Consider the following 21336-nt stretch of genomic DNA (forward strand, 5'->3'; position numbering starts at 1 on the left):
ATCTTCTCTTTGAGACTTTATGTTTGTCTTTAAGACAACTGTGATCAAGTCTAGACGTCTTAGCGTGGCATTCAAGGGTAGTGGTGATCCAGCCTCTCCTGCCTGTCTGGCCTCATCTGCTCTCACCCACCAAACATTCCAGGCCTTGAACACTCCTGCCTTTGCTCCTGCTGTCCTCCTCTCCTGCCTCCACCGCTCACCATCCTCCCTGGCCCCTCCCAAGCCAGGCACCCGCCTTGTGCTCCCCAGCAAGTTGTACACACCTTCCCCGGTGTGTGACAAAGTGTTGTACAGAGTTGCGTATATGCCTCCCCAACCCCCCGCCCCCAAGTCAAGGCACCACGCTTGAAGGCTCAGACAGTCCTCTGTGTGTGTGTGTGTGTGTGTCTCCCTTTGGGAAGACCACATGTAGTTTAAGCCTGCTATGGAGGGAGAAATGAGGGGTCTGAGAGCAGCTGCGGTAGATGGACTCTAGTGCCTGCTTCTGAGTTGCCTTGAGCATAGAGCAAAGCCCAAATATGGTAGAAGTCAGAGTGGCTGTGGGCCTATGTGAGAGAGACCACACAGTGCCCCCCACAGCAGGAGGGTGCAGGGAGGGGCACGCTGAAGGACACCATCGTGGTTGGAAGTTGGAGAGGAGGGGATGTCGTGGACCTGCTGAGCAGGGCCGAGTGGAGGTTGGTGTCCAGGTGGTGGCAGAGCCTCCAGTGCAAAGAGGAGACCCAGCCATTCTCACCTCTTTCTTCTCCAGCTGGGAAAAGGGCTTCCCATCTCAGACTGGGCCCCAGGGGAACCGAGGGCACAAGAATTAAAATCCAGGTGTGGGTAGCTTGTTCGGGTCCAGGAAGCTTGCTGCATGGGGGTGATCCGCTGTCACTGAGAGGCAGACACCCTGTGTTTGTCCATAGGATGTTCTTCATAAGAGCAAAATGAGTCATTTCTCCCACCCTCCCCACGGCCTTAAGTTCCTCCCCTCAAACACGAGATGGCGCTTTGCCCTAGATCAAGGGAGAAGTTGGCCCTCTCTGCCTGAGGACTGGGCCCCGAAACCTGGCGGGTCAGGGCCTGCAAAGGGAAGAAAGGGCGGTTTTAGACAACCTGAGAGGTCTCAGTTGGCCAAAGCTGAGGGAACAAAACAACCCAGGCTCCACCTGTACTCGTGGACAGCAGTCTGTATGTGAGTGCGTGTGTGAGAGAGAGAGTATGTGAGTGGGTGTGTTCCTGTGTGGGTGGGGGTTGGGTGAGTGTGTGTGTGAATGTGTCAGTATGTGAGTGTGAGTGTGTGAGTGCATGTGAGAGAATGTGTATTTCAGTATGAGAGTGGGGAGGTGGTGTGTGTGTGTGAGTGTGTGGAGTGTGTATGTGTGATGGTGATCACTCTGCTGCTGCCTGCCAGCCCCCTCCCTTAGAGTCCCCTCTTTCAAGCCCATCCTTGTGACATCCTCTCAGCTGTAAGCTGCTGTCCCTGGCGGAGCAGGATTGAGTCTCAGCTACTGTCTCTTCCTCACCTACTCCCAACCATCTCCCTGCCCCTCTGCACCGCCCCCCAGAGTTTGAGTGTGGACCCCCTGGGCAGGGGCGTGTTGTGCGGGGCATGTTGTGGGGCACAGGCAGGCTTCTTGCTGGGCGTTGGAGGCATGCTCAGCAGGCCAAGAGGCCATACCTCCCCCAAGGCACCCCTCTCATTGGACCTCCAGGCTTCATGAATCAGAAGGCTCTTCTGGAGTTATGCCAGGATCCCTTCCCCGGGCCCATTGCCCTTGGCAGCCTTCCCTGCCCCCATCAGGAGACTTGCACAGCTATAGCATTAGACCAAGAAGGCATTCTGATGAGGTTTGTACCCAGTAAGCCTTGTGGGACTCGTGGGTTTCCTTCTAAATGGAAATAAGAGCATTCTGATTCAGGTCCAGGAGCGTCAGTGGCCCTGAGGCCCAGCAGGTGGGCCGGCCACCCCAGGAGGCTCCTGAAAACTGTTGGCACTTCCTGCTATGACCCAAAGTGATCCCTGGGGGCCGCAGGAGAGGCGAGGTAGCTGGAATCTGGGTCCTGAGAGCTTCCAGCTCGGCTGGAGATGGGGTAGGGGAGAGAGCGCAAGGCTCCTGGTTTCCAGACTCTGAGGACGGGGAAACGATGGCCGGCCCTCATACCTCCCCGCACACTTGGTGCCCCCTGTGGGAGGCGGACAGGCAGGTTCAGATCCTTGTTCTGCCCCCTTTCCGGCTGTGGGAGCCTCGGCTCTCAAGGGCTCTTGCTGGTGACCATGACTTAAAGCAGGTGAAATGCCCAGCGCACGGTGAGCACTTGGTAAATGGCCGCTGCTAGAGCTGTGGTTGTCATCTATTCTCTCTCTTTATGACTCTGGTGGCCCGGAGTGGCTGTTCTTTGTGGGCAGAAGCTGGTGCCGAGGCTGGCTCGGGAACCAAGGCCCTCTGCAAACCTGTGGCTTCACTTCCCTGGCAGGAAGCGCAGGGTCTGCTGCCTCTGGAGGGAAAGGAGGGGCAGGGCAGGTGCAGGGGTCCATGGTGGATCCCCAGGGCGACTGGCACCCCCACCCGAGGCGTGCTCTGGTTCCGCGTCCTCCTCTCCCAGTGTCTGTACCGGGCCGGATGCAGCTAGGAGCACGTGCACCTCCTGAGGTGGGAACCTGCCTCTTCTCCTCCTTTTGTTTGTCCTTTACCATGACGCCTGTTGCTCATAGGTACAAATCAAACGAAGAGTATGTTTATGTGCGAGGCCGCGGCCGAGGGAAATATGTTTGTGAGGAGTGTGGAATTCGCTGCAAGAAGCCCAGCATGCTGAAGAAACACATCCGCACCCACACTGACGTCCGGCCCTATGTGTGCAAGCACTGTCACTTTGCTTTTAAAACCAAAGGTAAGAGACAGTCAGCTGGGGCACGGCCCCTGCCCACGGCAGGGAGCTCCCCTCTGGAGCCCCAGCACAGAGCCCAGGGGCCCAGAACTCTCTGCCTGGGGCCTGGGGTATCCCCACTTCCTGGGTTCCCCACTGGCAGAGCAGCTGGCTCCAGACCAGGTAGTGGCACCCTGGCTGCCCTGGCCCATCTCAGATCGCACCCAGCCGCTGTGCCTGCACTGCCCCACGTTGACACTAGGCGGCACTCTTGCGCACAGTCCCCAGTTTTAATTTGATCGCATCCCCCCTTCCTTGTGCATGTCTCCTTAGCCCTCTATCCACGGATCTGATGAGCTCCAGCATCCAAGCTTGTCACCGCGACTCTTGCGTTTGGAATTCCATTCCACTCCAAGCCACTTAACACACTTGCATGGTTGCCTCTCGTGCCAGGGTTCGCCCCTGCCTCCACCCGCCTCACCACTCAGACCATGTTCCCGCTCTGCCCAGCTTCTCTGCAGCTCAGCACAGGGCCCGGCTCTCCCTGACCCGGCCTGGCAGCCCTGTCCTTCCTGCCCCACCCACACTCCACAGCACGGTCAGCTCAGGCTCTGGTGGTCACCTGGGAAAGGAAGGAGGCCTGATGTTGAGGTGTGCATCCCGAGAGCTGTGAAGGGAGATGGGGTGGCCTGGCCTGCTTGCAGCCCCCTGGGCCCTTGTGTGGACGCATGGGGCTGAGTCTCTGAGACCTGGACCAAGCTCTTTTCTGCTCATTCTGTTGGAGCAGGACAGGCAAGGAAGACATTGCCGCGTGCTCGTTACTTCCTGGTAGCTGAGCAGACCGAGGTGCCTCAGAGGGAGGCCTGGGGCCCCCGACGCCCCTGGTGGCTTCAGCCTCTTGTTTTCTGCAGATTTGGGGGCCGGGGTTTGGGCATAAGGGTCCTGCCTTCTCCTTGAGCAAGTTGGGGGCCTCCACGCCAGCCCCCACTAGAGCCGTGTGGTTTTCAGTGCGTGGCCTGGACAGCAGCTTCAGCGTTGCCACGCGTTGACCTTCCTTCTGTTGGTAAAGCTGCTTCCAGCCAGAGGGGTTGGGCAGCAGCTTTGAGGAGGCCCGCAGAGTCGTGGCCTTCCTCACTTCCTCCTCCTCTTGCCGGCCCCTTCTGTTCTGTCTGTGCTAGGTCAGGGGGCAGTTTATCACATCCCCTGGCTCATGGCCACCCTCAGAGACGGGTGCCCGTCTCTGGTCTCCTCACCCGGTTAACTGACCCCCTGTCCTCCTCTGTCCTCTCGCCATCATTCTCAAGTGGAACTCAAACTTTCCCGCCAAGATTTTGGGTTGAATGGAGGCGCCCACCCTCCCACTTTCTTGCTGTGACCCTCTTCTCTCTTGGTGTCTCATAAACAGTGTCCCAGAGGCTCCTGGAGAGGGCAGATAGGCCCAGAGCCCTGCCATATCCGGGGCAGCTTGCCCAGCATGCCTCAGTCCTGGTGTGGGCTCTGTCTCCCACACGTCCCCTACAGTCCCGCTTCCCTCGGCCTTAGGTGGCCAGTTGTGACTTTATGGAGGAGAGAGATGGGAATAATTGACTGACAGTTTAAATAACAGAGTCTTTGACTCTGAACGCCAGAAACCTCTTGTCTAAGCCCCACTTGAAGGCGAAGAAAGTGGGTCCCCAAAAACGGAATTGACTGTTAAAGCTAGAGCTGTAACTAGAACCCAAGACCCCTGCCACATGGCATCACCCCTGTCATCTTGCTCTGTGAGCAGTGTCCCTCTTTTCTGGAAGGAGTGGTAAAATCAGGTGGCCAAACAGGAGGCTCCCAGAGTGGATCCTGAATGCTGCCTCTGTTCCAGGGGACCACACGGTGCCACTCTCAGCACGAGGAGCCCAGCCCTGAGAGTGCCTCCCAGCCCAGGGCTGTGCAGAGCTGCCCAGCGCCCCGGGGAGCCGTCACCCTGCCACGTCCCATCTGGCTGAGTTCCCAGTCAGAGCCCAGCAGGTCTCTATTCAAGTTCCTCTGCCTTTGTGAAGAGAAAAGCCCTGGTCCTTTTTTGCAGGGTCTGAGAGAGGCCTGGGTCCCTGGCAGGAACACCCCCTTTCCAGGAGATGCCTGCGTTGGAAGCCATGCCAGGCCTCTCTGCAGTCCCTTCCCGGGTCCCTCTGAGCCAGGACAGAGTGCCTAACCTGAGTAGAGGGGCTGCAGACCCTCCGCATGCCCTGGGGCATGGAGCCCTGGGCCAGCCGGAGGCCTTGCTCTCCACCAGCCATCATGGGGTGTGCTGAGCTCTCCTCAGATGCTCACAGAGGCTTCCGGAAGACAACACCTTCCAGAGCCAAAGCAGTGAGCGAATCTGAAAGACTGGAATCTCACACTCTGTGACTGCAGAGAGGGGCCAGTGGGGTGGGGGGAGGGCCGGCAGTTGAAGCAGAGAAAGCTGGCTCTTGGCTCTCTCTGCACTCAGGACAGTGAGGTTCTTGCACCTTCCAGGCCGTGGGCCACGTGTCTTTCTGGAGTAATGGGCCCGTCAGCCATCAGTCATACCACAGGCCCCTCCTCTCGTGGCTCCTGGCCCCCATCAGGCTGCCTCCATCTCCTCCCAACCCTCCAACCCTTGGGCTCTGGCCCAGCCAGGCTGTGTGAGGGCTAAGGCTGAGCCTGGTGGTCCTCAGGGCTCTCCGTCACCACCCCCTGGCTGCGCCTGGGCCCGAGGAGTCCTTCCTGTCCGTCTCTGTCTGCCTGTCTGTGTCTCCGTCTCCATGTTAGACGTTGTGCTGGCAACTTGGGCCCCTGGACACTAGCTGAGGGGCGTCTCAGCGGTTGGGGCCGGGAAAGGCCCGCCAGGATGTCCCTGTGGAGATCTGGGGCTTCTCTTCTCAGATGGTTCCTAGAGGCCAGTGAGGTGGCTGTGCCATATTCAGGCCCTTGTGCTGATCGCCTCAGGGGACACAGATGGCAGTTTTGGGCAGGCCTCACGTCCATCAGGCCTCAGGGACAGAGGGAGTTCGGTTGGTCAAAGCCAAACGAGGCAGACAGGGTCATTGGCTGAAGTTCTCAGAGGAGGTTCCGCCTCTCTTCCAGACGTCTGTCATTTTCTATCCGCTTGCCTTTCCCCCTTCATTCCAAGACTCTTGGGGTTTTTGGTGGGGTCCTGGGATGACTGTGAGAAGCTATGGGCTCTGCTTGGCAAGCTGGGGCTCTGCCCCTTGACAGGGAAACAGTGCCCAGGCCAACAATGACACCTGCAGCCATTTGGTACACTCCCTCAATTCACAGAGGAGACAGGCCCAGGGAGGGGAAGTCCGGCAGGGCACTGGGCAACACTCAGGGCTGCTCGTCCAGCTCCTGTGACCCACACAGCCTGTCCAGGCAAAGCTGTCTCAGACTCCCAGCTCCTCCCTGCAGCCTCCAGGGGCAGGGGCAGAGGCGAAGCAGGCGTTGGGAGCTGCCTGGTGCCTTCTCCTGGGAGCCTGAGCCAAGACTGAATGGTCAAGCCATCTGCATCACAAGCATCATCTCAGCACCCCTCTCCTCCACACACAGCACAGCAGGTGGCAGAGTTCCCCAGGGCTCGACATCGAGTGACTGTCTTGGGAGGGGTGCTGCACAGGTGTGGGAAGGAAGGAGATTCCACGTGGTGGGCGTCACTCTCCGCTGCCATTTTACATGTGTCTTCTCATCACCTCCTCCCAGTGTCCCTGAGAGGTAGGTATTTCTTTACAGTCGCAGAAAGTAGGGCTCAGAAAGTTAGGAAACTTGCCCAAGAGCAAGCTAGCAAGTGGTAGAGCCCAAGTTCACACCCACGACCCTCAAGCTCCTAGCTCGTCCTGGTTCCATTCTGCTAGTATGGAGTGAGCAAGGCCGTTGGAGTCCTGAGACCTGGTTCCACACAGGGCTCTGTGCTAAGGAGCAGTGTGGCCTTGGCCGGCTGGGTCACCATGTTGGTCAACAGGAGCCCTCCCATGCATCCTAGCACCTCGGACAGCCAGTCCTCTTGTCCAGTGGCACCTGGGCCCAGAGTTAGAGCAGAGCAGGAAAACCCTGGGCCTGGTGGGTGTTGGGTTCATGGGCTGCGAGGTTCCTTCCAACACTTTGCTTCTGTGATGAGAAGAGCATTTCCCACAGGGGTTATTACGCACCTGACTTGGTTGAATAGAGACCCAGACCTTCCAGGCAGACCATGTGCAACAATGATGTCGTGGCCAGAATGGACAGTATTCATGTCCTCCATGTCTGAGGTAGTCAAGGGACAGTGGGCTGGTTCCAGTACCTCAGGGGACAGTTAGCATCTCTGGCCTGTGGAAGACCCCAGCTGTCTTTACCACCCCTTGACATCCTACTCAGGCTTTGCCTGCTCACGACAGTGGTGGCGGAGGCCCATGATGTTGGGTTGGGACCTCTGGGGACCCTCTGGCCCCAGGATGACTCTAGAAGTTATGACTCTGCTCCCCCTTTGGCCAGAAGGTGAAGATCCAGATTTCTGTCCAGTTATAGGAGAAAAATTTGAGGTGGGAAGGATACAGGCATGGACCAGGACTAAGGCAAGGAAAAGAAACGTCTCCTCTTCCATCCCTGCCGCCCTTGACCTACATACCTCAAGGAATCCCAGCTTAAGTTTCCCATTACCCTCTCAGCAAAACCCTAAAGTTTCCTTACAATTCTCAGAATGAGTAAGAAGCACCCTTTGGTTCATCCATGGGCTCTCTCCCTATTCACCTACCCATCCATCCATCCCTCCATCCATCCATCCTCCCATTTATCTATTTTTACCATCCCTTCATCTAATAGTTTGTCTTCCTGTCCATTTATCTTCCCATTTATTTTCATCTCTGTGTTCCTCCCATTTGTCCTCCCACCAATCCATCCTTCCATCTACCTTCCCATTCTCTTATCTTCCTGTCTGTCTGCCCTTCCGGGCGTATATATGTGCATGCATCCATTCATCCAACCAACCAGCCATTCTCTCATTCATCCATGTCTCCTCCCATCCAGTGCTGCATCCTCCCATGTGTTTATTGACCATCTCTCCTTCCATTTTTTTTCCATCTAATCATCTGTCCCCCATCTGTCTATCCATCTGCTTATCTAATCATCCAGTGTCCAATCCACCTGTCCATCTTCTTCCTGTTCTTTCTTCACTCCATATTTCCTCGTACCCACTGATCCATCCATCCGTCCATCCATCCACCCACCAATCTTTGTATGTGACTGTTGTAGGAATCCATTCTTCTTTCTTTTATCCATCCATTCAAACTTGCCAATTAAGATTAGTGAGACAGAGTACCCGATTCATGGAACTTATGATTTATTATATGAACGACCATATGGAAATATAGCAATCTGCAGAGCAACAGTGAGCATGTCACAGTTTGAGGTGGCCCCTGGACCCAGAGGAACATCCTGAGACATCTGTGCTGTGTCCTCTGGGGCAGGCTGGGCATACTCTGCCTCTCCCTCCCAGAGTACTCCTGCCTCAGAGCTTTGTGCCTGTGAAGTACTGTGCACATGTTGGGGAGAACTGAAGGTGTTGGTGCCTTTCCCCTGATTCCACAGAGCTCCTGCCCCTGCTCCTCAGCCTGTGGGGCTGGACTGACCACTTGGGGCAGAGCCAGCCACCCCCCCGAGGGCTTTGTAGGCATGTTGCTGGGCAGGGCCTTTGCCTGGCCTTCCCTGCACACACCCCACCTGTGTCTGCATGCACAGTGACTGGGGGAAACTGAGGCCCAGGACATGACTTCTCTAAGGAAGTCAAGGCTTGGGCCCCAGCTTGTGGCTCGCAGGTGCCTGTCCAGCAGACTTCCCTACACTTTCTGTCCTCTCCATTTCTAGCAGCAACTTTGTCCTGGTTTCTCTTCCCAAACCCTAAGATTCTTCCCTGTGGTCTGCCCTAGAAGTGTCCTCAGCCAGAAGGGCATCCTCAGTACCCACCCACCATGTTGGTTAATGGGATCCCTGCTGTCATCCCAGCATTTGAGATGACCAATAATCCTGTTTGATCAGTGTCACCGGCTCCTGGGCCCAGAGTTAAATCAAAAGCAGGAAAAATCTATTGCACATGAGTTGTCTTTTAATTTCCTTTTTGTTTGTTTTTTTAACCAGCATCTCACTTCCTCATTATACCCTCTGTGCCCTCACAGCCCCACACCCACTCTACCCAGCTCCTGGTACCGCCTCGAGCGGCAGCTGCAGCTGCACATCCCAGCCTGAGCACCTGGGCAGAGGGATGTCTGGGCCCTGCCCAGCACTTGCAGGGCCTCAACTGGTCTGAGAAAGCGGCTAGGCCCTGCCTCTGTGAGTCCCGGGCCGGCCCTGGCCTTGCCATTAGCCGAGCCTGAGTCTGTTCTCATTCCTTTCCAGGGAATCTGACTAAGCACATGAAGTCGAAGGCCCACAGCAAAAAGTGCCAAGAGACGGGGTTGCTGGAGGAGCTGGGAGCAGAAGAAGGTACCGAGCTGCCAACGCCCTCCTCCCCCTTCTCCCTCCTCCCCAGGCCCCTGCTCCTTCACCCACTCCTCCACCTCCTCCTCCCCCTTGCCCTCCCCTTCCTTTCTCTCCTCCTCTCCCCTGCTTCCCTCCTCCCCTGCCTCCCCTCCCTTGGCCATGCCTTCTCCTCCAGTTTTCCCAACTGCTAGGAGACAAAGGTTAAATTCACAGAACGATCACCCCACTTTCCGTACACTTACAGTACATGCTGTGCGGCCGTAGCTGTTGTGCATCACTCTCCACTATGCAGGTGGAGCTCCTGGCACCCCATGGGTGCTCAATGAATGTATGTTGAATAAATTAGTACATGAGTAATTACAGTCACCACTGACTGAGCACCACTGTGTGTGAGGCATGTTCTAAACGCATGCCGTGAATTATCTCGGCAACTCCTCACAATGACACTGTGAGGGTCCACACCCACACTCACACCTGCACACTCTGGGCATGGGCCTGACATCTGGGCGTTTTAGAGCTAGAGGCTTTCGAGAGAGCCAAAGCCAAGACCTGACAGCCCCTTGTCACCTGCCAGCCCCATTCCACATCCCAGCACTGCACCTCGGCCGGAGTCCTCCATCATCAGGAGGCACATTAGAACCAGTTTCTGAGAAGACAGGCAGAGGGGGAGGTGGGTCTAGCTGGGTACCACCCAGCCTCAGCATGCAGGGAGGAGGCCGGAGGGGCTTTGGCAAGTGGACAGACTGGCATAACTCCTGTAGCAGGCACACCTTTGACAAGACTCCCTAATCAGAATCAGGACTTAGAGTGTGACAAAGAAGGGTGTGTGTGTGTGCGCGCGTGCACGTGTGTGTATCTTGTTCTGCTTTTGTTTTTCTGATTTGGGGATGTATTTGCAGTCTTGCAAAAGAGTTAGATCATATTTCCTTTTAGGCGAAATAAATCACCTTTGTTGAACAGAACACAATAAACTTGGGGCTATTCCCCCCAAAATGAGGATGTGGGGTTACCATGCTTATCAAGAATGTACATCAGACCATTTACAGATGTCTCCCTGAGTCCTCATAGCTGGTGATAGAAACTTGTGTCACAACATTTTAAGTCGAGGAAAGCAAAGCTCAGACAGGTAAAGGCACGTGCTCAAGATCACACAGAAATGCAGGCTCTATGCCACCCCAATGCCTGGGGAGCTGGACAGGGCAGGCTGAGCCCTCCCTGGGTGGGCGTCAGGAGGTGGTGACTGGCAGCAACCAAGGTCCTCTGAGGGACCCGAGGCTGGTCCCTGCCCCTCTCCCAGCCTCATTTTCCCAATGAGGCAAAAAAGGATGAGCGTCCCCACCTTATTTGAGGATAAAATCAATGCATTCATTCCAGAAATAATTTCTGAGCACCAGCCCTGTTCCGGGCTGTTCTAGGTGCTGGAGATTCCGCAGCAAATAAAACTGTGGTCAGGGAGCCCACATTCTAGAGGGAATTGGGGCAGTGCACAATGTGGAAGAGGGCAGGGGCGAGTGTGAGGGCTGGGAAGCGTGGGGAGGGACCTCTCTGTTCGGGTGTGTGAGCAGAGGGGGTGAAGCCAGGGGTCAGGAAATCAGCTGGGGGCTGGGGAGGGGCTCTCCCGAAGAAGGAAGAGCGGAGCCGCTGGGCGCCAGAGTCAGAGAGAGGAGGTCAGGGAGACCTGGGGACCTGGAGGTCAAGGAACGGAGTGGCGTGTCTGCCTTTCCAGGATCTGGCTGTGTGCAGAGGACGGCCCATAGGGGCGCGGCTGGAGGCAGAGATCCAGGCTGAGCGCACCTTGGCCTGGGCCGGGTGGGCTGAGAGGAGGTGGAGTAGTGCTGGGATTCTGGGGACATTCCAGAGGGAGAGCTGACAGGTTTTGCTGACACATGAGGGGGCGGGGGGCGAGGCATGAGAGAAAAGGAGCCAAGGGTGACTCCGAGGTTTATAGCCTAAGAAACTGGAAGGATGGAGTCGCCACTTCCCGCAATGATACAGATTCCGGGAGGAGCATGTCTGTTAGACATGAAGTGGCCATCAGGAGCGCAGCCTAGTAGGGGCGACTGCCTCCTGGTGGCCAGGCCAGCACCGCAGCCTCGCCCCTGACGGTGAGGAGGTTGGGCACCAGTGCCACCGTGTGGCCAGACCCCCTCGGCGCCCTCATTCCGTCTCCTCCGCGGTCCCAGACCCGGGGCAGGCGGGGCTTGGTGGAGCCTTGGCGGTGATCCTGGCAGTAGCCAGCAACTCCAGGAGGGCGTTGGGAATGGGCCACCCGGGCAGGGGCATCTCATAGAGCCCTGCAGGAGCCCAGATGTGGGGGCCTGGCAACCCCTGTGCTGGGCAGGGGACCCACAGCTTCCATCATTCCTGCCCTGGGTGCCTTGGGCGGGCCACTGCCCTTCTCTGGGCCTCAAAGGGCCCAGAGGGTCTCTAGGAGCCTTCCCTGCTGGATATTAGGAGACGCTGGGCCTGACTCTCCCTGCTAGTATCACTACCTTCTGACCTTCAACTGTGAAATGCTCCCCATGCTTTCTGTCGGCTGAGGTTGTGGGGTACTTGAGATGATAATAGCTAAGGTTTATTGGGTAAATACTGTGTCAGACCCTCATAGTCCTCCCAACAGCTTCACGTGGTGGCTTTTATTACTCTCACCCCCGTTTTACAGCCGAGGAAACTGAACACAGAAGAGAGAAAGTAAGTTATCCAACATCATAGAGCAAGGAAGGGATGGAGCTGGGGTTCAAGCCCAGGCCGTTTCCTGCTTCTCCATGCGTAAAATCATTTGTAAACTGGCAGTGTAAGAATGCGGGAGTTGTAGGCCTTAGTCCTGACTCAGCCACTACTCCCCGAATTATCTCGGGGCAGCACTTGCCCCCTCTGGGCCTGGATTTCCCCATATGGAAATGAAGGGTGAGGCAGTGAACTCCTGGGGCTGAAGCGGCCCCCCCTTGAGTCATAGGCAATGAAGTAAATGCCTGGGGCTGCTTTGCACCCCACATTCATATCCCACCCCTTTCCAAGCCCTGGTCCCTCTCCTTTCTCATCACTCTTCTCCCAGCAGCCGGCAGACCCCGCCCTTGGCACCAGGCCCTCCCCTCACCTGCCAGCCCCAGCTCCGCCCCATGGTTTTGGACCTGCATCCTCCTGATTGCCCACTGTTGTCCATTTCGTGCATCTTCCTGCCGCATGCTGAGCTATTTAGAAGCACGAATGCGGTGCTTTCTGGCCCCAGGGCAGCTCGGCATGGTGGGGTTCGGACGCCTGGTTGTGCTAGTGGCCTGAGTCAGCTTGTGTGTCTAGCCCTCTTGGTCAGTAGTGGAGTGAGTACTGGTGTGTCCAAGTGAGGTGGTGGGGCTGGCAATGAACCTGGCAATGGGCCAGTAGGCCCCAAACCCTCAGGAGTCTGGAAGGTGGGCCAGATGTTAGCAGAGCTCACCCCAGAGTCCCGATTGCTGCCCATTTCAGAGACGGCCAGGCAAGACCCACATCATGATAGAGGTGGCCCAGCTGGTTGGGGCTGCCCCACCAGAAGCCAGACCAGGAGGCTGGTATTTCAGAGCTCCACCCCCCATGGGTTCTGCAAAGGGCAGCAGCTCCTCTGGACAAGAGTGGCTGGGATGGGGCCTGCTCGGCCAAGGCCACTTAGCCAAACCCCACGGAGGCCAGGGCCTGCCAGGTGCCATACCAGTCTGCAGCAGCCTGGCCATAGTGGCAGGTGTGTGTTTAGACTGACCACAGCTCAGTGCTGCTGGACCAGCCAGCATGGCCCCTGGGTCCTGGAATAATAGATTTCTTCAGGAATATGTTAAGAGTGACCATAATTATTTGAGCCTTTGCTTTGTGCCAGGCATGCATTTACTCCTCTTTGCAAACCTTATGAGGTGAGACGGTCACATTCATTTGACAAAGGGGGAGACTGAGGCACAGCAAGGTGCCTTACCTTACTCATAGTTAGGCCAGCACTGAAATACTGGTGAAAAAAACCAACAAGGCCTGTCTTATTTGCTGTGGTTCAATCCCAGCCCTACACTTACCTTACTTGGGCAAGTCACTGAATCTCTCTCACCTCAGTGTCCTCCTCTGGAACACGACCGTAACAATAGTGCTGACCTCACAAGATTGTTTGAGGACTGAATGAATTAATGCGCATGAAGCTCTTAGAACTGAACCTGGTGATGGTAGAGACAAGGTAATTATTGTTCACTGCGGTTATTTACAAAGTGTCCCCATGTCTGTCACGTCCCTCATCCTCTCGACAATCTTGTGCCGATGCCATGGCTCTCAGGCCCAGCTTGCAGACGAGGACACTGGGGCTTAGAGAGGAAGTGCCGTGGGGCTGGCTGTGACCCTGGCTCTCCTGTGTTCGCCCCTCAGGAACCAGTGACGACCTGTTCCAGGACTCGGAAGGGCGAGAGGGCTCAGAGGCCGTGGCAGAGCACCAGTTTTCAGACCTGGAGGACTCAGACTCAGACTCGGACCTGGATGAAGATGAGGATGAGGACGAGGAGGAGAGCCAGGACGAGCCATCAGGACCGTCCTCAGAGGCACCCCCACCCGGCCCACCGGCCACACTGCCGGCAGACTCCTCGCCCGTTCAGGGCCCTCCACCCCCAGATGCCACCTCTGGCAACCAGGCCACGTGGGGCAGCTCAGTCTCGGAAGCCGAGCACTTGACAGCCGGAGGTTGCTCCACATCCAGCCAAAGCATCCTGTGCCTCCCCCGGCTGGGACTAGCCCCTTCTGGCCCGATGGAGAAGGACACAGGCTCAGCCCTGAGCTCCAAGGCCATGTCCCCAAGAAGGCTGTGGTCCCCGAGCAAAGAAGCGGGAAGCCACCCGCCACTCGCCCACAAACACTCACTGACCAAAAGCGACTCGTCTCCCCAGCGACGGTCACCGGCCCGAGAGCCACAGGCCTCAGCCCTGAGCCCGCCCAGCCCCCCAAAGGGCCCTCTCCCTTGCGGGTCTCGAAGACTCGAGCTGTCTCCTCTCACCTCCCACCCCCTCGGACGGGAACTGCCCCCTCAAGCACATCTGCCCCCTGAACGCGAGGGTGCCGCAGACCCAGGCTCCCGCAGACACTCGCCCACCCGGAGATGGTCTCCAGGCCAGGCCGAGTCACCACCATGGTCAGCGCTGCCCGGGAAGTGGGCCTTGGCTGGGCCGGGCAGCCCCACGACGGGCAAGCATGGCCCAGGCTCGGGGCTGGCCCCACGGGCTCTCCATCCACCCGTGCCTCTACCTCACATGCTTCTCGGCAGAAGTCCCGAGACCTGCGCCTCCACGTGGGTGAGTTCCTGCCCCAAGTGGCTGGGCCACTTCTCCCTGGTGGGTGGGGGGCTACAAGTCCCCTCCTCCCCGAGGCATCACTCCTGGAGCTAACAGCCCTGCCGGCTCAGGGGCCACTGCTAACTTAGCAGACGTTTACTGGACACCTCTATGCCAGGCAGCATGACGGGTGCCCGAAACCAGCTAACTTAGCCTCAAAAGCAGCAGGGCATGGACTCTGGAGCTGGACTACCCAGGACTAAGTCCAGGTCCTACCACTCACCAGTGGTGTGGCCTTGGATGTGCATGTAAATACGTCTGCCATTTCCTCCCGCCCCATCCTCATGTGTTCTTTGTGCAGATGGCAGAGCTTAACCAAAATGATCACATCTCCAACACTACTGTCACCAGAGCCCTCAGAGACACCATAGCCAACACCATGCCTGCCAAACCATCAGCACCGTCACTGTCGCCAGCGCCGATGCTATCTCTGCATCACCACACTCCAGCACACCATTACCGCCACCCTGTCAGCTTGATCAGTGTTGTCACATCATCAGCACAGTCACCATCACTATTGTCACCACCCTCCCTGTCACCGCCATCACATCCAACACCCTCCCTGTCACCACCGTCGTGACCCCCAGCACTGACATCGCCGTCATCAACAACTTACCTTCACCTTCCAACACCTTTTCTGTCACCATATTGTCATGACCCAACACCACCGTTCACCACCAACAGCATCGCCACCAGAGACTCAAGCTCCTGGAGGAGCATGATCTAAGAATCTTTCCTTGATTCTAAATTTTGGGATCACGTTAAAATTCCTGGTGGCGGGAGAAGGCCAAGAGCATTGAGTGGGAACTCATGTCCAAGGGTGAAGTTGGGTCAAGACCATTTTAGGAACAGGAGAGGCAGCAGAACCAAGATAGAGAGCCAGGTGCGTGGGGGCTAGGAGGGCCCCACCTCACCAGACCACCCCGGTCCTCCGCAGACAGGCATGCTGGCCAGAGGCCTGGAGACCAGGGGGCCTGAGAGTGCTCATGGTCACTATAGGGCTAGGGATGGCCCATTCCAGAGAGGGCACCAGCACAGGGTGTCACCATGGGCAGGGAGTTGGAACTCGGTTCTGGCTCAGCTGGGACTTGCTCTGTGATCTCAGGTGGTCCCCCTCCTCTCCTCTAGGCCTCGAGGTCTCCCTGCGCCCAGCACGAAACCCTTGCCTTACCCTGTCTTGTTTTCTGACCCCAGCAGAAGGCCGAGTCCCGAAGTCCCTCCTGCTCACCTGGCCCTGCTCATCCTCTCTTCTCCCGACCCTTCTCTGCCTCCCATGACTTCCACGGCCACATCCCGGCCCGGACAGAGGAGAACATCTTCAGCCACCTCCCTCTGCACTCCCAGCACTTGACCCGTGCCCCGTGCCCCCTGATTCCCATTGGTGGGATCCAGATGGTGCAGGCCCGGCCGGGGCCCCACCCTGCCCTGCTGCCAGGGCCCACGGCGCCCTGGGTCAGCGGCTTCTTGGGGGGTGGCAGCGACCTGACAGGGGCCCGGGAGGCCCAGGAGCAAGGCCGCTGGAGTCCCACTGAGAGCTCATCAGCCTCCGTGTCCCCTGTGGCGAAGGTCTGCAAGTTCACACTCTCCTCGGAGCTGGAGGGCAGGGGCTACCCCAAGGAGAGGGAGAGGACGAGCGGGGGCCTGGGCAGACCTCCCGACTGGGAGCCCTGTGTGGCTAAGGTGCCCCCAGAGCCTGTGCCCACGCACAGTCCCCGGACCCCACCCGAGGCCTCACCCCAGCCACCCCAGGGCCACCGGGCAGAGTCCCCGCGCACGTTGGTCGACCCCGCGGCCTCCACCCCCCCGCCACTGGACCGCAGCAGTTCTGTGGGCTGCCTGGCGGAGGCCTCCGCTTGCTTCCCAGCCCGGAGGAGGAACCTCTCTGGGGAACCCAGGACCAGTCAGGGCTCCCCCGAGCCCTCAGGAAGTGGGGGGCCTGGGGCACCTCCACACCAGCCCAAGGACAGGGCCCCCCCGAGCACTTAGCCTCTCTCCAACCGCTTCTGCATCTGGCTTCCAGTGTTCGGCAACAGACGTTTCCGGCCAACTTCCTCGAATCATCTTGCTGTCATGAGCTCCCTTTTCCGTCTGTCCATCTGTCTAAGCAGCTCCTGCCCAGCCCCCATCTGTTATATCTTCCCACATATGCAGTTACCTGTGCCTTCTTATGTATCTTTTGTTGCTTGAAAAGAAACAAACACAACACACACGTAAAAAAATACAAACTCACGAGGAGTTTGAGGCTGTGAATATTTTGTGCTTTTTTGAGAAAGGGTGTAGGTGAGGCCTTACCCTGGGCCACTGCAGTCGGCAGCCAAACCCCAAGGCTGGCAAGAGGTGGCTATTTGCTGAGGGAAAGGGGATGCACTGAGGGAGAAGAAAAACCGAGAAACTTTTAAAAGACATATAATTAAATGTAAAAGCAAGCACTCCTACGTATAGATGTTTATGGTTCCTATTTATTGCTGCTTATTCCACCCCAGCTAGTGGCCACCCCTCTCTGCCAGCAGAAGGGCCAGCAGCCCAAGGCAGAGGGACATAGACACAGGCAGGGAGACCCCACTCAGCCTCCACGGGCAGGCCCAGAAAACTCCAACTTTCTTTTCCCCAAGAAAAAGAAAATGTTACTTTTCCTAGGATTTCAACACAAAATAATAGGAGGAGGTAGAAGGTAGGAGCTGGTTGGTTCCCCCGGGGCTCCCAGATGCCCAGGTGGTCTGAGTCATGGGCCCATCCTGGCCTCTGACCCGTGGAAATCCCCCTTGCCCTCCTGGCCCCCAGCATCTCTCCTCTACGTCCCCACCGCTAGCCCCTGGGCTGGGAAAGGAGCCCTGACCATCCATCTCCTAGCTCCTGAGCACCCCCACCTAGGTGTTGCTCTCAGGGCCCCGGCCACAGGCTGCCTTCCTTGCTCTAGAAACTACCTACAAGGCTGAAAGGCCTGGCCCTTAGGGGTCAAGATCCAAGGTGTGTAGCCTTGCCGTTCCTGAGGCCAGGGCTTGGGTTTCGTGCCACATATGGTCCCTGGGGTACGAAGGGCCCTATTTCCTCTTGGGCTGGGCTCCTCCGGCGCTCTGCACTGGACGTTCGCAGAGACCCGTTTCTGGACCTTTTCACAGCAGGACCGGTTCCCTCGTCCCCACCCCACGCTGTCAGGCCTCCACTCCCCCCGGGAAGGACCCAAAACCGTGACTGGTGGAAACTGCCCAGGCCTGTTTGTTGACTTAAATCTCTTTTAAAAAATTAAATTAAAAAAAAATATATATATATGTAAATCTAGAAAGACAGGCTTGTGTTTGATACTTTTTCCAGCCTCCTCAGATTCTCTTGACTTAGAAGATTTTTCAGTTGTCCTAAGTCATTTGAATTCTTCCCCAAAGCAATCAGTACTAGCCAGTGTCTCCTTCCTCGTCCCCATTTCCTTCTTCAAGAAGCTGCCCTGCATTTCCTGGGACACAAAGCTGCTTTGTAAGAACAATAATGTGACCAGAAATTAAAATCCCAGTTGAAATATGCACTTGACTCCAGCGTGTTTTCGCTGCCCTGGGAGAGGTAGGTTTCCCCACCCTCCAGAAATAGTTCCTTCAGTTTCTACAAGGGGGAGAAAGGAAGGGGACCACGGTCATGGCCCACCCAGGCTGGTGCTGATGGGGCAGGGGCCCCGGGCCTGTCCCTGGTCCTCAGCAGACAGCACGAGTCCCGTGCCTGTAGGGGCTCCTGAGCTGTTGAGGCTGCTTAGACAGGACACGGTAAGTGGGGAGGGTCGAGGCCCTTCCGCGAGTGCCCCACGCTCCACCATAGTTCCCTCTTCCACCAGTTCAGGGCTGTCCCTGCTTGGCCCCTGCTGGGTGGACAAACCAGACACAGGTCCAGCCTCCAGCCAGACCAACTTGTTCATTTCCCTTTGGCCTCTCTCAGAGCTAAGACAAAAGGAGGACAATAGGGAAAGGCCTCCCTGGGGGTCCACTGGTCTCCCGAGTGCTGGGGGTGGGGTTATCAAGTGGTTGCCAGCTGTCTGACCCAGAGTCTGGGGGTCTCGCCCACTCTGGGAGAAGGCCGGCAAGCACTGATTTGGCCTGGCAGGAAGTGGGAAGGAGCCCAGGCCCCCGTCACAGCCCAGGTCGGAGGCCAGGGCTTTCCTCCCCCTCACTTTTCAGCCCTAACCCCTCGGGCTGCCCAATGACTGGAGACTTTAAGCACTGAGGCCTGGGAGCTGGATGAAGGGCATTGCTTCAACCCAGGTTTGAAATCTTTCCGGGGGAGATCTTCCAGCCCCAGACCTAGGAAGCAGCCTGAGGCTCTGCCAGACTAGCTCCTGCCCTGGAAGTGGCCACGCCCTTCCACCCGCGCTGTCCCCCCAGCTCTCCTGTGCATCCTTCCCCCTGTACTCGGACAGCCCACCCACCAAGGTTTCCTCCCAGAGAGACCTAGTCATGGATGGTGTGGCCAGCAGGGAGAGTCCTCGGGGCCACTCGGGCCCACAGGCACAGGCAGAGGGGACCCATTTCTCAATGACAGGGACATGATGCGCAAACAGAATCTGGCCCAAAGACCGCCCCACACACAGGTGCCCAGAGGGATGGAATCAATGCCACCGGCCTGGGTCATATGTCACTGGGCACAGTCCTAACCCCCTCTGCCAGACTTTATACCCACTCCCCCAAGCACAGAGCCCCAGCCCACATGCACACCTTCATAATTTGGAAAGACTCTTACTCCGTGCTCTCCCTGGGGGCCCCTGCCCTGTTCCCAGCTACTTCCGCATTTCCAGTTCACCTATGATGTTATTGTCCCCGTTAAGGGACATGGTGGAGAAAGTAGAGCTGACTTGGCAGGGACGCCTGTCACATGCTCTGTTGAAATGTGCGGGATGGCCATTCCTTGGTCCAGGTCTGCTCTGGTCCTTGGGGGTTGTCAGTGGCGGGGAAGCAACTTGACGAGGTTTCAGAGCCACCCCTTGCCTTCTGTTGGGGATTCCAAGCCACTTGGCCCCCAGGCCTACCCTCCAGGATGCCCCGCACCCTCAGCAAGCTCAGAGTCATTTTGGGTACTAACCCTGTTCCTTTCTGAGGCTCCTTTCCCCAGGCCTGTCCCCCCACCCCGACCTGACACCCGGGGCTTACAGTCTGACCCCACCACTGAGGCGCTTCAGGAGGCTGACAGCAGTGAAGGGCCCACTCCCCCACCTCCACCACTTCCAACTTCCAGACCCAGAAGTCTTTCTGCCTCCTCTGCAGGAACAGGTCTCAAAGAATTCGCTTCCAGATCCTTCTAGCCCCGGCTCCATTCTCACCTGGCCCTTCTGAACAGGAACAAGCAATATAGCTGAGCTGAATTGCTCTCTAGTCCTTTCTCCAGACAAATCCTTCTTAGAGCAAAGTCCTGCCGGGGCAGCCATCCTTGGAGACAGATCTGCAGCATCGACCAAGGTGAGAAGGTCCCCGAAGGCCTGTTCCACAAATGCTGCTTCTCTGTCGTGAACCCCGTCCGCTTTCCATGGGCGACCCACTTCGCCACTTACGATCACTTTACTAAACCCAGTGTTCAAGCAAGAAGAGAAAAGAAACGGAAAAAAGAAACGTGTAGGCAAATGTAAGATACACGCTGTCTGTAAGATAACTATTGGCCTTTTTTCTAAAAGGTGTATGTATGCCATACGTGAAATTGTCTGTAGAGAGTTCTATGTTTTACATGGCAATACATTCCAAAAGTCATACTGTAGATATGTACAGCCGCCACACTGGATGGGGTAGTTTTGCCTGTAATTTTATTTAAATTCCAGTTTCTACACTTGCACCTTGCAATGTCAGTATGGTATATATCAGTGCAAAAGAAAAAAACTCAACAAAAAATCCATGGAGGTCTAAAGCACAGAGTCTGACGTACAAAAGGAAAAAGTGCTCAGTATTGATATGTGTGACTTGCTGTAAATTACATCTGTACTGTGAATGAGGAGTTTTTACAAGTATAAGAATTGCCTTTATTACAGCTCTGGCTGAGTGTTCAGCCTGAGGGTATTTTTTAAAAAAAACAGTACGTTGGAATAAATTTGAAAATCCCAACACAGCTCTGCTTGCCTGGCTCATGGTTTTGCTTGAAAGTTGTAGAATGTCAGAGTTGGAGGGACACTTGGTGTCCCAAGGACTTGTTTTACTACAGAGAAGTCAGGCCCAGAGAAGGCAAGTGACCAGGCCGCAGTCACACAGCCTGGGACTCTTGTGGTCCCTCGTTTCTAGGCCTAGTGAGGAGGCACCGGATACATCGCCATGTGGTTTGGGGTCTGTATTTGTTTCCTAGGGCTGCCGTAACAAATTACCACAAGCTAGGTGGCTTGAAACCACAGAAATTTATTCTCTCAGAGTTCTAGAGGCCGGAAGTCTGAAACGGAGGTGTTGGCAGGGTTGGTTCCTTCTGGAGGCTCTGAGGAAGAGTCTGCTCTAGTCCTCTCTCCTGGCGTCTGGTGGCTGTGGGCGATCCTCGGCCGCCTTAGGGGTGTATCCGCCTCTGCCCTCATGGGGCCCCTCTCTGTGTGCCTCTTCTCCTCTCTTCTAAGGACACGTGTCCTTGGTTTGGGGCCCACCCTAATCCAGGATGCTCTCATCTCGAGATCCTTAACTTAATTACATCTGCCAAGATCCTTTTTCCAAATTAAGGTCCCACTCACAGGTTCTGGAGATCAGGACATGGACTTAATTTTGGAAGGCCACCATTCAGTGCACTG

At 56.6% G+C, this 21336-nt stretch overlaps 1 protein-coding gene across 1 annotated transcript in view; it reads left to right on the forward strand.

The window, feature by feature from the left end:
* HIVEP3 (HIVEP zinc finger 3) overlaps positions 1 to 20669 on the forward strand; it is a 492690-nt gene extending 472021 nt beyond the window's left edge. Inside the window, exons 7-10 of the mRNA XM_014797371.2 lie at positions 2699 to 2874; positions 9208 to 9294; positions 13663 to 14576; positions 15810 to 20669. Coding sequence (XP_014652857.2) covers positions 2699 to 2874; positions 9208 to 9294; positions 13663 to 14576; positions 15810 to 16601 — 1969 coding nt within the window. The 3' untranslated portion in view covers positions 16602 to 20669. The remainder of the gene's footprint in view (positions 1 to 2698; positions 2875 to 9207; positions 9295 to 13662; positions 14577 to 15809) is intronic.
* The last annotated feature ends 667 nt before the right edge of the window (positions 20670 to 21336 follow it).

Source organism: Ceratotherium simum, chromosome 22, assembly GCF_057802395.1.
Source record: "Ceratotherium simum simum isolate JZ-2026a chromosome 22, ASM5780239v1, whole genome shotgun sequence".
Classification (NCBI taxonomy): Eukaryota; Metazoa; Chordata; class Mammalia; order Perissodactyla; family Rhinocerotidae; genus Ceratotherium; species Ceratotherium simum.